Below are 19076 nucleotides of genomic sequence, written 5' to 3' on the forward strand. Positions count from 1 at the left end.
CTTGAATTCTTGTGCGGTTTTATGCGATCCATGAGCTGCGGGTGAGCCCAACCTATCAGTCGATGCTGCACTTTGTTTTATAATAAGTCACATGGAAGAGGAAGAACTTCAACTCAGCACTCCCTTTTACGTCCCAAAGTGGTTCTAGCTCCAACTGACCAAAAATGCTCCCAACCACAGAGCTTCGCACGGGTCCACCATAGCCTTGCGTTTAGGTCGCCCCGCGCACTGTTTCATTACAGTGCCGTAACATTGGTCGCGAACCCTGTGCAATACTTCCGTCGTAGACAATGTGGGATCTCGATCACAAATTTTATTCTAACAAGCAACATCCCCTCGATCGTTGATAGGTAGTGTCGGTCTAGTCGGTGTTTGCCAAACGTTAGGGACACAATCGGGCATGTGATCACCGTTCTGTGCGGTGCCCAAGCGTCCCACAAAGGCTTCGCTCCGCACTTGGTATGTCGGTAGGAGTTGCAACGATAGTGGTTGGTGTCCGTTCGGACGTTGAAATGGTACCAAGCCTAGGAATAGTCATTAAAATGGACCCCCCCCGTTTCCAATCCTGCGACGGTGCGATCAACTGGATAGGCGCAATTTGCAGAATGGGAATAAAAAATATTGTCCAATGATGGTCGTTGAGGATTTGGACATCATTGAACTGAAAAGCAAAATTTCTCCACCAACGCTTATTTTCGGATTGGAACGCGCATGGCAACACTAGACCTGAAAAAGGCTCGATGGGAATGGGTTTCGGCTCGGTTTGCCACCGAACAACAGATTCGTGATTTCTCTGCCAGGGGTCATGCGATCGGGAGTCTGAAGCGAGGGAAAGTCAAAGCACCGTCGCCGTCGTCAGAATAGGTTGCGTGTTAGTTTGAGTACGAGGACCTGGTGCGGTGCCGACTTGGTCTAGATGGCTCGTCCCCTCCGAACCTTCCGGGACTTGTTGGTTGCTCCTCGTGGTGCCGCTACTACGATCGCCTGCACGAGTTTCGGTTCGCGTAGAGGTGGTACCTCCCTGTAGAGCCGGGTTCCATAGGCTGATTGTGCTCCCCGTTGCGAAGTCGTCGCTCCGCCCGTTCTGAAGAGCCCTGGGGTCCACTAAAGCCTGGGCTCGAGCAAGCGTTGGCGTGCGGTGCCCATTGACCTTCCTTGGGGCTCTTGCTGATTCGCCCTGACGTGGCGTCCAGAAACCTCGCTGGGGTGGCTGGAGCGGCGGTGATGCTGGCGCTACCGGTCGGGGCTGTTGCGCCGCTGCTTAGAGCTTGTAAGGTTGGTTATCCAGGGCGAACAGCGAGAGATGACAACTCCTTTTTAGAGTCTCAGGACTCGTAACCTGTCGGAAAGAGAGAGTGAAATCCGTAATGAATTGGTGGTATTATCATCTCTCCTGGTGGGTACCTCCCTGTCTCTTAATGAGTACCGTCCCTTGCACGCGTCTAAACCCAACTTTATTTAACTCTAAAGTCTAAACCCAACTTTGTTCAAATCTAAAGTCGAGCGATGTCGCTGAACGGTATGCCGGCTGTTGTAGTGGCTTAAAGGTGATGCGGTTGACAAATGTAAGCCGCGGCAACTGGGCAACAACACCACGGCCTAGCATCACGGTTTGATCTAACGCCAAGATGTCGGCGTGGTGGAGCAGGGGATTTTGGCCATCGTTTGAGCCACTCTTAAGGTTATGCTGCGAAATGTACAAGTCGAGGACGCGTATTCCAACTTCTACCGACAGCGACCGAAGCGCAAATTTTTTAATGCGAAATTAACTTCTTACAACTGGCTGGTACTTACAATACGGGTACCCTTACCACTGCCTTCTCTGAAAATGCCACTTCCACGTACAAGTTGCCCCACTTGATCTGCTCCAAGCTGTTGCCCACGCTGCCTCGCGATTCGTGCTCACTGCAACTAATACCAATAAGGCCTACAACTCGAAGGGCTGAAGCAAACCTTACCTTCATTTCGGCTAGCTGACGAATGCTCCCTGTCAACACTATACATTTCATTGTGCAATTGCTTCGACAACAATTTATTTTCTACCTCGAATTTATTCTATCGGTGAAGCGCTGAACCACGTGAAACGGGTCTTGGTGAACCTTTGATGAGCTACCAAGCACATCTTCAGCAGACACCGAATTGTATTCGCATTGTCCCAACTTGCTACCAAGGGTGTGGCTATTAATCGAGCCCCTGACGTGCTGTTGCAGCCGACGTGTCTCGTCATGGTTTTCCGAGCGATCTAAGCGCCGGTCAATGATCTGACGACTCTCACTCTGAAGCAGCAGCAACATTTTTGCATCCGACAGACTCCCCCTCTTGCCTGTACCCCCAGACCAAACTTTCAGCTGCTTGCAGGATTTGACTACCAGATTGGATAAGTCTTTGTACCGACGCAAGTTCATCACAATCACAATCCTCGGTGAGGTGGGCTTGAAGAAAGGACATCACGCCTTTATGCATATTTCCATAAGCGGCGTCGAAATTCCAAAGTTCTTGGTAATCACATAGCGAAAATGAATAAGTATGCACACTTCACGCTGGATGTAAGCTGATGTCACCGTAGAAAAAAGCCCTTGTTTGTCCCCTGCACACTAATATTTATTGTAGAGTAGGTGACACTTGCTACCAATGTCCTCGACAGCTCTCTGTTTGTACACCTTGACCCGATGTGTACAAGAACACTGGGGCATGACACAGTATGACACCTGGACTGGGTTTGTGCACTCGTGTGTGCCGACGAACAGGGGTCACTTGAACAGGTGATAAAGCAACACCACACCTCCAATAGTCTCCGGATACTGGACTACAGGGGGAGGCCCCACTTGCTCAGTACGTCATGTATCAGACACTTGAACTCTTGCTGTACTAGGCGCGACTCCATACAGGGCGGCTCACCTACGCCTGCACCTACATTACTTCCATTGCTTCTCCACTGAACTTATAAACTATTAACAATACCCAGCGGATTATCTGATTTCGATGTCGGATATGTAGTGGCCTGTCGGCCCCAACAATGTTGGGCCACCATATCGTTTGAACCCTTTCGTAAGCGGCGTTATCGTATCACCAACCGTCTGTCAATTCGCTAGTCTATTTTATTTTGAACGGTTCTCAAGAATTGGACAGGATAAAATGGGTCTTTAAGACTCTGAGCTAAGGTTTATGTTCACAGCGGCAGGTTCTAACGCTAGGGTTTACTTCACCACGTCGTTTAAGACATCTGCGGTGTCTTATTTTAGGACCCCACTTCTAAAGGATTGTGTGGTATGCAAGGTATTTCAGCAACTGTGACGATGCTGGCTCCAAAATCGGGGAATAGCCTCGCGGCTAGACCTCGATCTCAGACCACTCAACTCAAAATCTGAGATTAGATCTCAGGTCCCAAGCTGGGTGAGGCGTGTGTTCCTCACTCTTGCAATCCCTTGACTTGGTTCTTCCTAAGGCTACGCTGTGGGCCCAGACTTGCGTCGGCCACACCAGCTGCATCCGAACTCGACAGTTCCCAGATGCCCCCAGACGAAGCTTGCTCCTTGCTTGGAAGGCCCTTGTACGCATGTGCTGAGTCCGCTGTGCCCCGTTTTCTTGAATATAAACACGTTCACTCCACACACACTTAGTCCACTTCTCTTCTCAGGCCCTTGGACTCTGGGCCTTAACAGCCTCCTCCTTGCTCAGCGACTCCGGCTTCGAGTCGCTTCCAGTCACGACACCTTCTCCGGCGGCTCAGATTAGAGCCGCACAACGGTCGTCACTCGCACCTCAGACCAGAGCGGCCCCGAGAGTTGGCTCGGTCTGAGCCTGCCTTGATCCAGGGTTCTCGCTCTGCACCCTGGGACTTCCGCGCACCACGCCTTGATGTAGGCGACACAGCGAAGCAGGGAACCACTATCCCAGACTATTCGCGCCACACGGATACCACTAGCAACCCCAGAAACCACTATCCCAGGTGTTGCTCTGCCGAAACCTCAGAGCGGAGTACCTTCCGCCCGAAAATATGAAGCACCGCCAGGAAACCAGCCAACCAGCACGAAAAACCAGCAAAATCAATATCCCGCGTGTGGAAATACAACAACGAAGGCAAACCGGGCCGAAACACGAAAAGGCTTGGTTGTTGAACTTGAATTTATTTGGAGTTAGCTGAGCTTGACCGTAGAACACTCGTAGCGACTCCACTTGACCTTGTGCGCGCCGCCGGGGACAGGGACTTGGTCCCTGTGTAGCAACACGCCCGTCGGCGCAAGACGAACTCCGCAGCTTGCTGTCTTCGGGGCAAAACAAACTCTGATTATTATCATGCACATGCACATACAAAGGGCCTATCAAGTAAGGGTGCAAACATCTCCTGGGTACACCTTGAACAAGGGTGAGACTCCCACTAAGCTACTGGCTTGGCGGCGCCCGAGAATGCGCGTCGCTGCCTTGGCGCCCTTCCATTGGTCTGTCTGGGTCAGTCATCACTTGATTACACTGATTACACCTGGGTGCAAATCAGTGATATCCTGATTACGCCAGGATCTTGTGGCCGGGATTGGGCGAACTTGGTCTGTCATCACCTGATTACACTGATTACTCTGGGTACAAATCAGGTGTAATCCGGATGACGCCAAGATTCTGCGGCTCCCGTTGGCCCAAATCCATAGGCGACTGGTCAGGCCGAATCTTGTGTGCCCGACACCAGGGGCCGAAACGCCACAACGGGGCGACCCTTCAGAGTGACCTTCCAAGCGGCAACCGCCAATTTGAAATAGCAACTACCGCAGCTCCCAGACCGGTAATGTAGCCATCGCTTGTGTACCCACTTCATATGTGAGACCACGAAGCCGCACTTCAGGCCCTGCAGGCACGCCGTAGGCTTTTAGTCACGTCCTAGGCTCGGAGCGTCAGCTGTCTTTCACCAGTTGCCACTTATCGTCACGAACATCGTGCACCCAGACACCAACTTGCGCCCACAATCACCGTGTCTCAGTTTTGGCACAAGTTGAGGGACTGCCGGGCTGAAAACCTGAGCTGGGGGCAAAAATACGATGTTGATTCCATACCCCGGCTGTCCGACCAATTTGACGTGTCTCAGTTTTGGTTCGAATTCTGGGACTCTGAGGCTGGGAATCTGAGCTGGGGGCAAAATTACGATGTTGACTCCATATCTCAGCGGTGGCACCCCAGAGCCGAGATGAAATCAGACGCCGCACGCCACGCCCTCTTCCGAGATCCCAGACTGCACATCTTAGGGTCTGGTCCACAGGCAAACCTCAGACCGAACTCCAAATCACCAAGTCTCAGACTTTTGCCACCACTCTCAGGTCTCAGAACTCCGGGCATTCCAAACTGTAAGGTCACCAATCTGAGACCTGGTGTCTGAGACTTCAGCAACCACGGGACTTCAAATCACAGACCCAGAAGGCCAGGGCTCCGTTCTCCGCCTAGAGTCCGATTCAAGGCCTGGAACCTCAGATCTGTGGCCATTAGAGCGATTCTCAGACCTCAGACCCCAGACCGAATTCAAATCTCAGACCTGGGGATCTGGGGTCGCTGCAACTCGACGTTCGCAGAGCTCAGTTTCCAGATATAGCCAGCACAACTTGAAGTATGTACAAAAACCAGACTTGGGTCAAGAAATATCCACGTTTGAAGTGACATGTCGCCGGTACGTGATAGGGTTTGGGCTTCTGACTGATGGGTCCTGGCCTAGAATTGGCTCGGACCTCGTCACACGACAGCGCGTTTCGGGTAGGCATGTCCGACAAGTATGCTGCCACCAGCTGTACTCCTCAATGCTCTCTGTCTCGAGCTCTGGGGAGATGGCACATCGAGCTCCGCGACTCAACTTTATTCCCGTTGAACGCCTCTGCTCTCTGTCGTCGTACAAAACCAGTGAGACCGCCAGTTGTGTATTGGTTGTGTAACTTGAGGGGGTTGTCACCTACGAGCCCCCCCCCCCCTCAATCGCAAACATTCTCCTTGGGAAAAAAGTGTTATTTCATTAGTTTTCTATACTCGTGTGCACTCACTCGCTCGGACCTACGTAGATAGCTGGATAGGTTATGAATCAAAGTCACGATAGGTCCACGAGCGAAGAGAGCAAGAGATCAAGAGCAGCACTGCCCCCACCGACGTTTCTGCCTGCTGGGTGTTGCAGCTGTTGCATCACCAGCAACTGCAAGTTTGGCAGCAGGGATATCGGTGGCTGGCCCAGCTACTCTGGGAACTGGTGGGGGATATTTTGCTGGAGCTAGCTCTGTTTCCACTAGTGGTGAGGCTTCACGTAGATACCCGTCTGTAGTTCCTGTGTATCCATTTGCTGGAGCAAGTGTGGCTGGACTTGGAACATTCGGTGAATGTGGATCTGGTGATGCGAGTAGTACATTGTCTGGTGGAGTGTATGTGCTGGCATTCCCAGCGTTGGTACACCGCGTGTTGGTGTAGTGCCATTGAAGCTGGACGTCCACTATAAAGCTTCAAAAATGAATGGAACCTTCGACTTGAATGAGGTTCAACATCGTGCATTTATAACTCGGTTGGGACGTTGGAGTTTTTTTGATGGCTCGTTTCGAAGAGAGCCTTGTATGAAGAGTGACTTTACAACGAGAGACAATGCAACTCGTGACGCGATCATGTATGAAGTGCCACATGCAGATGCAGAGATGATTTGGCAGGAGCAAACTGCTGAAACAATGTGGAATAACATCGTCAACAGGCAGACGAAGCGCAAATACTCGAACTACATCTTCACAAGGGACGAGTTCTACTTGAACCGCTTCACAGCTGACAAACACATGATTCAGTAGATGAGTGGTATGTAGTTGTTACGTCGCCAATTGCTTCATTTTTGTAAGGAAGTGTCTGGTGAAGATTACGCAGATATTCTTCTTAGTCACGTGTCGAAAACACACCTTGATGTGGTGTGCGTCAATCCTCTAAAATGTGGTGCAGGAGCTGTCCAACCTGTTCCTACTGCCACTCAAGTGATCCATGCGCTTCTGGCTGAGTTCACACATGAAGTGAGGGTGGCAAATGGAGGTGAAATGAAGCACTCACAGATCTGCCCGTGTGTGAAGCAGTCACGCGAAGAATCACAATCACCCAAGCCGAAGCAAAATCAAGACAGGGGTAATAAGTTCATAGAAAAGGGCAGATACTAAGCAAAGTCTAAACAAGTGCTCAGCATCAAGAAACTCATGAAGAGGCCTGCTTATATCATTCGTGTGGTGTGGTTGGTCGCCTGATGGCAAACTGTCCAAATAAGAAAGACGGTGGACCGGATAAGCCAGAGAACGCTGAATTCAAAAGGCGCCAAGCGCACAAACCGAGTGGTGGTGATAACAGCAAACGGGGCATAAGCGCGTTAGTGCTCGCGGTTGTCATGTGCGTGGTGCTCCTGATTCTGTTGTTGCTGTTGTGACTGATTGAACTCCAGCAGGCACCGAAGCGGAATGGGTGCTGAATTCCGCCAGTAATGTGCACTTGGAAATTAGCGTGCCGTTTCGTACAATGTCCGAACTGATTACGCGCATGTGTTTCAAGGGTATAATGGCGAAATACGAGAAAACAGACAAGTTGGCGATGTTGCTTTGCGAATGGAGAACAACAAATCGCCATGCTGAGGTGATGTTGCCGATCAAACGTGTACTACTTACACCTGCAACTCCCGACAATTTGCTGAGCATGGATAAATTATAGACTGATTGGCGGAATGTAAAGTTCGACATCCTAAATTCCAAGCGTGTGTGTTGAATCTGCAGAAAACACGTGGAGTTGCTGTTGGTGAAATCCAATCACCGCCATCGCCTGAAGGCAACTGCAGTTGCAGTGCACTCAGTGGTCGCATTGCAGAGTGAAGTGCAACAATCAGCGGCAGACAATGCAACGCAAGAAGCAAGCCACGACATCTTTGGAGTGCTGGCACCTACGCTCACCTCAACTGTACGACTTTATATCAGATGACTAGAAATGAATTTGCTGTTGGCATGGAAGGTGAGATGCGTACTCGCCGTGTTGTCCGCGCAAGGCCGCAAAATTGACATGCATGTCACACAAGAGCACGGGTTCTCTGCGGGCAACATGCCCATACCATAGAGTGATGAGTGATATACAGTCCTCTGTAATTATGGGAGTTTCCGCGCAAATCCCATATTTCCCGTATCTAAAAGTGCGATCGAGCCATATTGGAAGGTCGCTCCAGGCCGGCTTAATATACCTCGGGGTGCGCTGGAGCTCAGCGCTGTCATCTCATATTTCTCCTTATCCTAGCCGACATATAGATGGATGTTGAAAGCGTCTTACGGTCTCCGAAGGCCAAGTCAAAGAAGAATTTGCAGGCGTTCAAGGTTCAGCACGTGCACCAGTACGGCTTAAAGGTCTCGCGTCGAGATCCTGAGGCGAGTGCTGTACTCTCCTGTCAACGCTCTTACACAAGAAACTAACACAGTTATCATCAAGTTGCACAGCATGAGAACGCTTTTGTCTCAACAAAGCGCCTGTTTCGTTGAACTATTGTCTACTTTGGCACAACTGACTGGTATGATGAGTGATTTAACTAGCGAAAAAGTGCAGACGTTCAACGAGAACGAGCGTAAAAAAATGGAAATATGTGATGGCTACATGCTACGCCATTCTTTGGCTGCAGCCTACCTTGTTGAGCTCGATCCGTGGATTGAATCTGCACTAGCAAGTTTGGGACCGGAGTCCAAACTAGAGTTGGTCAGCGCTGTATCAAAGCTGTTTGTGACAACAGCAAGCGCAATGGACCCAATCGTGGTCGAAAGAGACTCGGACAACACTGAAGGGAGGGGCTACACTACCGATTCTGCCGCACCGTCTTGTCCACATGATCATGTCAGAATTTAACGGTCAATTGGAACGACACCGTCCCCGCCTCCAGCTTCGACTCGACCCCGCTGGTGTCCATAAAATTGGGCAAGAGTTTGCAAGACTTCGGAGGATGTACCGATCTGACGAACAGGTGCGATCAACGCTCGACAGCATCCCAGACACAAAGACTACGTTCGAAGTGAGTTGGACCACACTCGGCCCGCAACTACCGCGGTTGCAGAAATATTGTGGCGACCTCGCTTCAGCGTTTCCAAACACGGCCATAGTCGATAGTGACTTCTACGTGCTTGGGTGGGAGAAGGACGAGTATCGCCACTCGTTGACCGACTTCTCTTTCCAGGGAATAGTTCACGCGAAGCAGTACCGCAATCTACAGCGTCTCGATTGACTTGCCCAACCCGGCACGACACCAAGCTCTGTAGTATGAGGCCATATTTGTAACGATCCATATATCCCATATTCATATCTCTATCTCACCCATATTGAAAATCTATATGGGATATACGGGAATTCCCATAATTAAAGAGGCATGTTGATATATGTTACGTGGGGATTCTCACTACGACCGTTTGAAGTATTATAGTTGGTACAGGACGAAGCGAGTAGATATTTGTGTGGATTATTATTGCAGCGCAAACGTGAAGCGACCGAGACTGTGTTTACTCATTTTAAGCGGCTAGTGGGGCAAGGTCATCGCATTGAAGTGCAAGGGTCTGACCAAGGCCGCGAATTGCTGAATCATGTGATGCTAGCGTTCCTGAAGTCGAACGGAATCTAGTATGGCTGGACCAATGGATACAGTTCCGAAGAAAATGGGGTCATAAAAAAATGAGTGGAATTGTATTGAGCCGACGACGCAGGCCCACATCCGCAATATTCGACACATCTGACCTCGAGCCAAACCGACGCAAGGACGGTGTGTTTCCGTCGCACGCATTGCTCACGCCGATGTTGAGTACATCAAGCGGAAAGCGAAATGCCTCGCCTAACAGAGCACTGGGCGTATTTGCTGCAACCAGCAGGCATCGAACAGTTCGTGTTCGTGTTCACACCGAACGTATTGCGCAAGAACAATCGCGAAAACCCTGGTAAGCCCGGCTGTGGGTTACGCTCAGCTTTCGGAGAGTCACCAAGTGTTGAGTATGGTTACTGGCGACGTTCAAGAAGTCCGCTGGGGGGAGTTCTGCGACGACTGGATCGTGGACCACAGCTACGTGGTAGAATAGCTGTCTAATCGAGACGGCTAAAGCCGGTACGTGCTGTCAATAATTGCTCCGTTCGTTCGATTGCCTTTACTGCATCCTGTGACGCATGGGATCGAACGGTGTGCTAATGGAATTGGTACACATTCCTCAACAACGGGTTGAGATGGTATTATTACTTTTTACGTTCCATTCGAAGTAAGCTGAGAACCTAGTCAGGCGCGCCTGGGGAAGGACTGGTTATTGACTACAAAGTCCCGCAGCTGTGCTATCCGATACCGTATATGAGATCTCCTACTTCAGAGAGATCTCCTAATTCCTAGCGGTCGATAGCCAATCAAATACATGACAGCTTCCACGTCGACAGTAGAGATCTCCTAGTTCAGAGTCTAAAAACGGTGCAGAGCGTACAAACAGTGCCCCTTCGCGCACAAACAGTGCCCCTTCATTCCAAGAAAAGCGCCATGGTCCGCACTCCGGGGCAGCAACAAGGGCGGACCAGGACAAACGGAACTGGGAAGCTACCCAAGCAGTTCAAGCCGGTGGCAATAACTTACCACCACAAGCGCGACGTCATTGAATATTACGACGCTGTAGTCTCCAAAGATAAAATGCACGTGACTGTGAAGAACTTCTATCCCTCTCTTGCACCCGCTCAAGTTCCACCTAAGAAACGGCAAATTTACAACTGGTTAGACCAGCGCGAGCTTATTGTGGAGAAGTGTGAGACAGGGTGCGGATCCCATTGCAACGACCGCAAGCTTGGCGCATCGACAACTCTGTCTCGTGGGCTGGAACAACAAATTGTCCTGGGGATCAACTCTTTGCGGAAAGAAGGTGCTCCTGTCACGGGCTCGATGGTAAAAATGCAGGTTAAAGACTGTTACGATAGCGCAGGTCTCCCAGCTGGGAAATTTTCTGCCTCTCAAACTTGGCTGCACTCATTTCTTCGGCGCAACACGCTGAGCATCCGTAGACGCACACGCCAAAGCCAAAAGACGCCTGAAGACGCAGCCGAAGTTGCCAAAAACTTTGGTCTCGACGTGCAAAAGAAAATGGCAGAGCTCGGCGTCGATAAAGCATATAATGCTGACCAAACCGGTAAGATGACTATTATTTATTGCACCCTTGATCCCAAACTAATCTCACATTTATATTTTAGCCATCAATTATGAATATTTACCAGCACAAACTGTGGCTCAGAGTGGGGCAAAGACTGTTTGGATGAAAAGTGCAGGAAAAGATAAAGATCGAGTGACATTAATGCTACTTGGAGATAGCCATGGCCAGAAGTACGACCCCTTTTTGGTTTTTAAAACCAAACCATCAGTTGACACACAGCGTGCCTGGGAAAATACGGCTTTCCAGCACGGGTTTGGCGCGACGCTGTGGAGACAGCTTCGAGGAGAGCAGAATGGAGTGCAAATTTTTGGTAACCGCGCTGGCTGGTGGAACAGCGAGCTCACTATTCAGTTTTTGATTTATCATTTCCTGCCGAGAGCCAACATGCATGTACCAATACTGCTGCTGCTTGATGATTTTTCCGGCCACTGGCGCGCGGACGTGAAAATCTTTGCCCGGCTGATAAATGTAGAGCTGATGCCCATTCCTGCTGGCTACACATTCGCGTGCCAGCCAGCGGATATCTCCTGGAATAAGCCCCTAAAAGATGCTATGCGAAAAAATTGGGTTGGAAATATGCTACAGCAGCTTCGAAGTTCAACTGCAACCATCCCGTTCAAGCTGAAGCCACCCTCGCGGCAGCAGTTAATCAGTTGGACTAAATCAGCGTGGGACTCGCTGTCGGCCCAGATTGTTATGAGCGGCTTTGAGAAGGCAATGATCATTCCTAAACAGGTTAGAAGTGCTCATCTTACCAACCAGAATGCGTTCGACGCCGAGCCACATTGGGCCCTGCTCGATCGGCTGCTAGATGAGGTTCCCGTGATTCGCCACTTCGTAGACCCGAATCGAGACATCGATACGCTGGTGCTGGAGGAAGACAATGTAGACAACGAGGCTTAATACATGTATATGCATACTGGTAGGAATCTGCACTCTACTTTCAACATCGTTTTGCTTGACATTCATGGTACATAAATTCGTCGGTACTTGTACATCTCGTGTACCATTTACAACAGTACAACTTCAATATTCTGGGGTCTGAAGTAGGAGATCTCATATACGGTAGTGGGGCTTCGACTTCAGTGGGGATGGTGATTTCGCACGGGATACAATTTTTGGTGCACGCGCGAAAGCCAGTGAGATCGAGGAACGCAACATTGCATTTGGTGATCCGATGGGTCTCACTGATTAAATGGCTGTATATGATGAGCTGATGGATGATGGTAGTGACAATGAAGACGACAAGAACGATGGGTGGGGAGGCGAAAGACCTGCTGCTTCGCCTCGGACATGACCGTTTCGGTGTTCAACGAGGGTTCGCCGACCTAATGTTCGATTCCAAGACTACGAGGTCAAGATTCCTGCCAGTTTAGTGATCCAAGCGCTGTTGACGCTACTAACTGGAGACGAAGCACAGCAAGCCCCAGGTGTGGAGAAATGGGTTGAAGCTCTACAGCAAGCGTTTGACGACATAATGCGCAACAACACTTGGGTGCCCGTCGAGCGACCTAATGGACATAAGATCCTGATCAGCAAGTGGGTCCTTGTGAGGATGAGGAACCCCGAGGGTAAGGTAATTCGTCACCGACTCCGTCTTACCATCAACGACTGCCAATAATAATTCGGAGTGAACTTCTGGGATATATTTTTATCGATAACGTCGACCTTTACATGGAGATGCCGGCGGGCTTCAGTGGTGGTTCAGATCAAATGTGCAAACTATTGCGTATGTATTTTGGCTTGAAACAAGCGCCACTGATTTGGTACACAATGTTGGACAAGCACTTGCAGTTGTGTGGCTTCAGACGCTTCAAGATCGGCAACGGAGTATATTGGCGCATAGTGGGTAGGCGGTCTTTCTTACTGTGTGCGTGGATGATATGACATCGCTGCGACCGCAGCCAACGTCAAGCACGTCATGAGCAGAAGTTAAAGATAAAGGACTCGGGGTCCGTGAACCTGTGGATGGTCATGGATATCGTGTGTATCTCGGAGAGGCGTTGTGGGTCTCACAGCGAGGTCACGTTAAGAAGATTCTCTCCAGGTTGAAGATGTATCAGTGCCGTGCAGTACCGACGCCACAAGCTTTGGGGAAGCTTCCGTTGCCAACTACTTCTGATAATGAAGATCTGAATGATCCTTAAGTACCTTACCGTGCTATTGTGAGTTGTCTTCAATATTTAGTGCCGTACACTCGTCAGGGGGTTACGAATGCGGTTCGAACGCTGGACGAGCAAAACGTCACGAATGAGAGCGACGTGACGGCGAACAGGGTGCTGCGATATCTGCTAGGGACCATCAACTGTGGGCTAGTGGGGGGGGGGGAGAAGGAGACGCCTGGCCTGCATTTTGTGATATGCGCTGATGCAGACCTTCGTAACGAGATGAATGGTTGCCATTCAATTCCAGGCTACGTGCTACAGCTGAATTGGTGCCCGTAAGTTGCGCAGGCAGATGATTGTGACTAATGATACCTGTAGCGCCGAGTTTGTCGCTGCGAGCGTATGATCGTGTGGATGCACAACTTGTGCAAGGAGCTGAACTTCCCGCGACACCAGCCTACAATTTTATACAAAGACAACCAGGCTGCTATCATTGTTCTGGCCGAGACCAAGGGTAGCTACAAAACCAAGAGCGTGGACTTGAGGTACCACAAGGTATGAAATCACGAGCATGGGAGTTCGAAGTATGCTACTATCCTTCGAAGGACATGTTGGCTGACGTATTCACGAAGCCTTTGCATCCTATTTTGTTCAGCAAGTTTGGGAACAGCTCAATGTGATACCAGTGCCAATTGCCATTGCGAGTATCAGCTCAGCTCCTTTGCCATTGAACGCCCCTTTGCACCTTATCACCATGCAAACCCAGTGAGACCGCTAGTTGTGTATTGATTGTGTAACCAGAGGGGGCTGTCACCGAAGAGCCCCCCCCCCCATCACAAACATTCTCCGCAGGAAACAAAGGATGTCTCGTTAGTTTTATGTGTTCGTGTGTACTCACTCGCTCCGATCTGCCTGGATAGCTTGACAAGCTCTGTCCGTTTCCTTCCCCTCTGTCGATCCCCCGTGCTTATGCTCTGTCTTCTTCTACGCTGGGAACACGTGGGCGAGCTGAAAAGCTTCCGTTAACAGCATCCCGCGGGCCGGGACACATCGAGAGGTCTTCAATGTTCCCTCGGGAGGATCGTCCGCAACTGATTGGGCAAAACCATGGCTTAAGACTTGTAGTAAAACTTTCCGCTGCTGGACGCCAACGGACATCTGTCGAATATACCGTACACGCGCGCATAATGAGGTTTAAGAAATCTTACACTTACTCAGCTGTTGTTTAGGTCTGAGTAAACGAAAGGTCTCCTTACACTCTGATTTAGCAATTGCATACGTTTAATTTTAACTTGAGTATAGTGAACTCTTTTGAAGCGACTCAACGGACATATCATGCGTACAGCGACCTCTGCAGAAATTATAGTTAGACACAAATGTAGGGAATCACGACAAACCGCTTTTACGCTATATCGGTTTTGGCAGACTCCAATGAAATGCCAGATCTTCTGTAAAGCAGGTCTTAACAGAGAGTCATTTTGGGTGAAATGGTAATTCGTGAGTAGCAGAATACATATTTCCGCCGACAAAGGAGTGATACGACAGAGAGCAACCAGTGTGTAAGAACCCGAGGACAAGGGTCGGGGAGACTGGCGGGTTGTGCTGCCGCGCGTGCTCGGAGCGCTCACACGACGGCAGTTCGGTCAGTCTGCAAGTTTCCTCCGACCAAGCACGCAACCACATCTCCTAACGCCGACCTTTCCCGCGATCATGTCGCCGCCTCGTTCGTCCGCATCTGCACTGCGTAGCCATGCTAGCGAACCGTTTGAGTCCGTGACGGACACCGGTCATGCCCGAGGTACCGAAACAGCACATGCGGCCACGCGGGCTGCGTTGACCTCGGCCGACGCCACGGGCGGCGAGCAAGCAGTGATTGCGGATACCATTCTGGACACCAGTGGGTGGGTCATCATCGTTGGCGACACCGTGGCGGACCTTCTGCCTCACCATCACGGTCCAGCACCCACATCGCCACTCGTCGGGCGTCAACAGCGCGAACGAAATCGAAGCGCGGTGTCGCGACCTGCGCGTCTGCGAATGCCGGGAAAAAGACACGGAAAGCTGTTACCGAGTCACTCAAGGCATCGGCACCCAATGATCCACCGGTCGATACGTCCACGTCGGGTGCAACTGCACTCGCAAGCACTGCATAGTACGAAGCCGGATCTGGTGCAACGTCGATCGCTCGTGGGCCGCTAGGGGCTGCGCCCGTGCTGCCATAGGCGAGCTTCAGCGAGCGAACTCCTAGCCAATCCATCGCATGGCTATGCGACAACGACAGTGCACCCCCTGGCGCCTCAGTAGGCAACTCAACGAAACTTTTGACGGTCGCACACATCATACCGCTACAGAGCCAACTTATGGCTCGGTACCGTGCGTGCTGTGCCGGCAGCTTTCAGCCTCGACACGTTCTTGGAGGAGTTCAGTGGGGGGCGGCCAGGGCCGCCCTCACAGCCTCAGGTTACACCACTGTATCCGCCAGCACAAGCAACGGCGCCTGCCTTGTCACTGGAGATCAAGGTGGATCAGCTTTTTGCAATGTTGAATGCGCCACGGGAACAACTACATGTGTCAACCGGGTCGGCGCGAACATTCCTCCGACGCCACAGGAGCTTGGCAATAACGCTGGTGTTGACGCCGGCATCACCTTCGGGTCCGATCGGGGCCCTGTTGCTACGATTTCACTGTGGACTCTGCCTCCGCGAGGACACCCTAACGGTATGCCACCGGCTTCACTTCAACACCTACGGTGCGCAAGCTTTCCAGCGCCACGGATGCGGGTGAAAGGCGAACATTATCCGCCTCAAGCGCACCACTTCGCAGCGCACTGACTGTGCAAGGCACTGAGCAACGAGGTAGGTGCGTACGCCTCCGCTATATTCTATGCCTTGTAGTTGCGTGAGTTCGAGTGCGTGAGCTTCGAGATACCTCCCCCCATGTTGATGGCTCTGTACAGCACCCGGCTAGGCAACCGCGGGCTAACAGTCATGCACTTCAGGCCGATGACGGAAATGGAGCAGAGCTGTCGTGGTTCAACAAACGCCAATTTCGCGCTGGACTTTGGGGATGGCGCCGTGTTACCAGTGACAACACCACAGTGCGCGACCTACGAAGATCAGCTGACGGCAATCGGTCTTTCGGCGACGCCCTCTTCTATGACCACGACCGACATTTAACGTCGCGACTTAAGCGTTTCGTCTTGGCCAACATGGAAAGGGGTACGAACCTACCAGCACATCTCGCTCTTACACTCCCGTGAACAACAACCTCAGCCGGGCAATGGACCGTCTCGTGGAGGATGGTGGTGAAACTACTGCGAGGCTGTCCGCGCGATGAATTCTCATGCGGTGGTCTAGCAAGTGGCGCTTCGCCCTGCCGCCCATCCATCAGCTCCAACGGCTCCGATGCGCCAACTCCCGCGTAATGTTACAGCAGCAGCGCCACGGCCGCCCCCAGCAGGTTGCGCTCCTGCCATTCCGGACCACGTTCGCCGCTGGATCTCTCGCGACACTAACGGTCGCGAGCCTTACTTCAGCGGCGGCATGTGCTGCGGCAGCGGCGCCGAGCACTGCGCGCATTCAAGACGCCCGCGGGTTGCCACGTGACGTCCAAGCCTTCATTGATCGTCATTATGGTCCTAGCGCGGGCTCTCACGCTGACGCCCGCACCAAGAACCGTTCCGACTCCCGCACTAACTCTCGAGCGGACGACCGTCATGGGTGTCCGTGAGGGTGCCGAGGTGCCACGTGTTCGCCGTCACTCCGGATGCACTGAAGGCTACGTTTTGTGGCATTATCTATGCTAGTGAGCAGTTATCTACTGCAACCGCGTCCAGCACTACGCTGACCGAACATTCTAAAGCCCCAGGTGCGGATTCGCCCTATGGTATGTCGGTACATTCAGACGGCACGCACGACACTTAGTCGTGTCAGTCACTATGCTCGCTACACGGTAGTGCACTCTCCATGAGGTCGCCCAACGGCATCTCAGACGTAGCGCCCCCTAGCCTGTCATCGGTCAACTCCGTGACGGATCGCCTATAAACGACTTTAACGTTGCGCGTATAGACACAGGGCATCAGTACCACCCACGCAGCGACATGGTAAATCCTACAACTCGTCCGTCACGACCGCGGTTTCGCCGCGCCCCAACCATTGCCGAGACGCGGCAGTATGCCCGCACGACCGCTCAGCGAACAACGTTGTGGGAAGCCACGCGGCTTCACCGCATCCGCACTCACGCTCCCCCACCCCACCCCACCCTCGGCGCCGTCCATCGTTCAGGAAGGGGCGTGCCGTCTCAACAAACCACTACAAGCTTTGTTATCCGAATTTGTCTACCGCAACCCGCATCGGGCTACCGGAGTTCACCGTACGCCTGCGGGGCCAAATGTCCGATGACTGAGGCCCAACCGGAACATGATTCCGGCCGTGGTCCTAAAAACCTGCCGAGACTACAAATACCTACCACGTTTGCTCGACATCGCGCGATTCGGTGCATGGGTTCCTTTAGCGAGCCCACCCCCACATCAAACCGCGCGCCCACCTAACCACCGGTCCGCTGATGAAAGATACAATGTGCTTGTCAAGAATATTCGTCAGGGACAAGATGCCTGGCGATGCATCGTCGTTGAAGACGACATGCTAGGGCTATTGTCAGAAGTACACATTAACGCTTTTGGAGTCGTCGATAAAGGCAACGGTGACCCGCAAACTACTGGCCGGATCATTCACGACTTGTCCTGCCCGGTATATAAGTTTCTCAATCATCACACTGACCGGGAGGCTATCGGCCAGCCAAAATACCAATACTGCAATCCGCAATCATGTAAAAAAATCAACACTACCCCGGTGCAGACGTCAAGATCATCAAGCCGAGAACGTGTCCTCAGCCTACCGCCACATTTGCATACACAGCCAATGCGTCCAACGGTTCGGCGGACGGCTCCACCGGGACGCCGCTCTCGAGATTGCCATGTCGGTGGGTTTTGGCTGATCTGGGTCCCCGGACAACTATGGTGTCGTGGGAGTGCAATCCCCTTCATCCACGGACACAATGAACACACTCAACCCGCATGGCTTCTTCCGTTACCACTGCGTCGACGACCACATCAATGTTGCCGCGGACGTTGGTTCCAATTGCCAAGGCATGGAGTTATCCCTATGCCATTCAACGCTGATGGTGCTCGACCCCGCCGCTATTAACGTGGGAAGATCTCAACCTGGAGCACGAAACAAAATGCACTTGGTCTGATTCTCGACTTCAAATGCCAGCGTTGTATCTATGTCGGCCGACAAAGTCACAAAATCGTGCGGGCTGCAATTGAGTCCACTAGATTGAGTCGGTCTACTTACCTCCCGCTGCTATGTAGTTTCCGCCACGTAGCGAGATGCATCCGGCCGACTCGTGCGTTCCTACAAACACGAACGACACCTACACCGTTGGCAGATGGTCCTGGTTAACGATGAAATGCGCGGCGACCTATACTTGTGGCTTCGCGTTATGGATACGACATCACTCAACGGTGTTCCGTTAGAGTACTTCGACACGCTGACTAAAGCTGATGAAATAGACGAAATGGACGCTTTGCTATGCGCCATCATCCGTGCGGAGGAGTACTCGCTGACATACAGGTTCAATGAGCTCGAGCGGCGGCCCATCGCGAATCCAAATTTGAGCCCACTGTTGGATTCGACATTAACTATCGGGAGATTATATCGTGCGAATTCGCGATAGACACACCTGGGGTTCGTTATGGGCTGCATAAACTCGGATCAGCAGCACCTGCCTCCCGTTCTACGTACATTTTCAAATT

General features: G+C 51.7%; 1 protein-coding gene across 1 annotated transcript; it reads left to right on the forward strand.

Annotated features, from left to right (window-relative positions):
* Nucleotides 1-11732: 11732 nt before the first annotated feature.
* On the forward strand, nucleotides 11733-12059 carry IUM83_19475 (Extracellular dioxygenase; the record flags this gene model as incomplete). The annotated part of the gene is made up of 1 exon (XM_067944526.1): nucleotides 11733-12059. The coding sequence occupies one exon, from the start codon at nucleotides 11733-11735 to the stop codon at nucleotides 12057-12059; it is 327 nt and encodes a 108-aa protein (XP_067797799.1).
* Nucleotides 12060-19076: the final 7017 nt, after the last annotated feature.

Source organism: Phytophthora cinnamomi (genome assembly GCF_018691715.1).
Source record: "Phytophthora cinnamomi strain GKB4 chromosome Unknown Contig13, whole genome shotgun sequence".
Classification (NCBI taxonomy): domain Eukaryota; phylum Oomycota; class Peronosporomycetes; order Peronosporales; family Peronosporaceae; genus Phytophthora; species Phytophthora cinnamomi.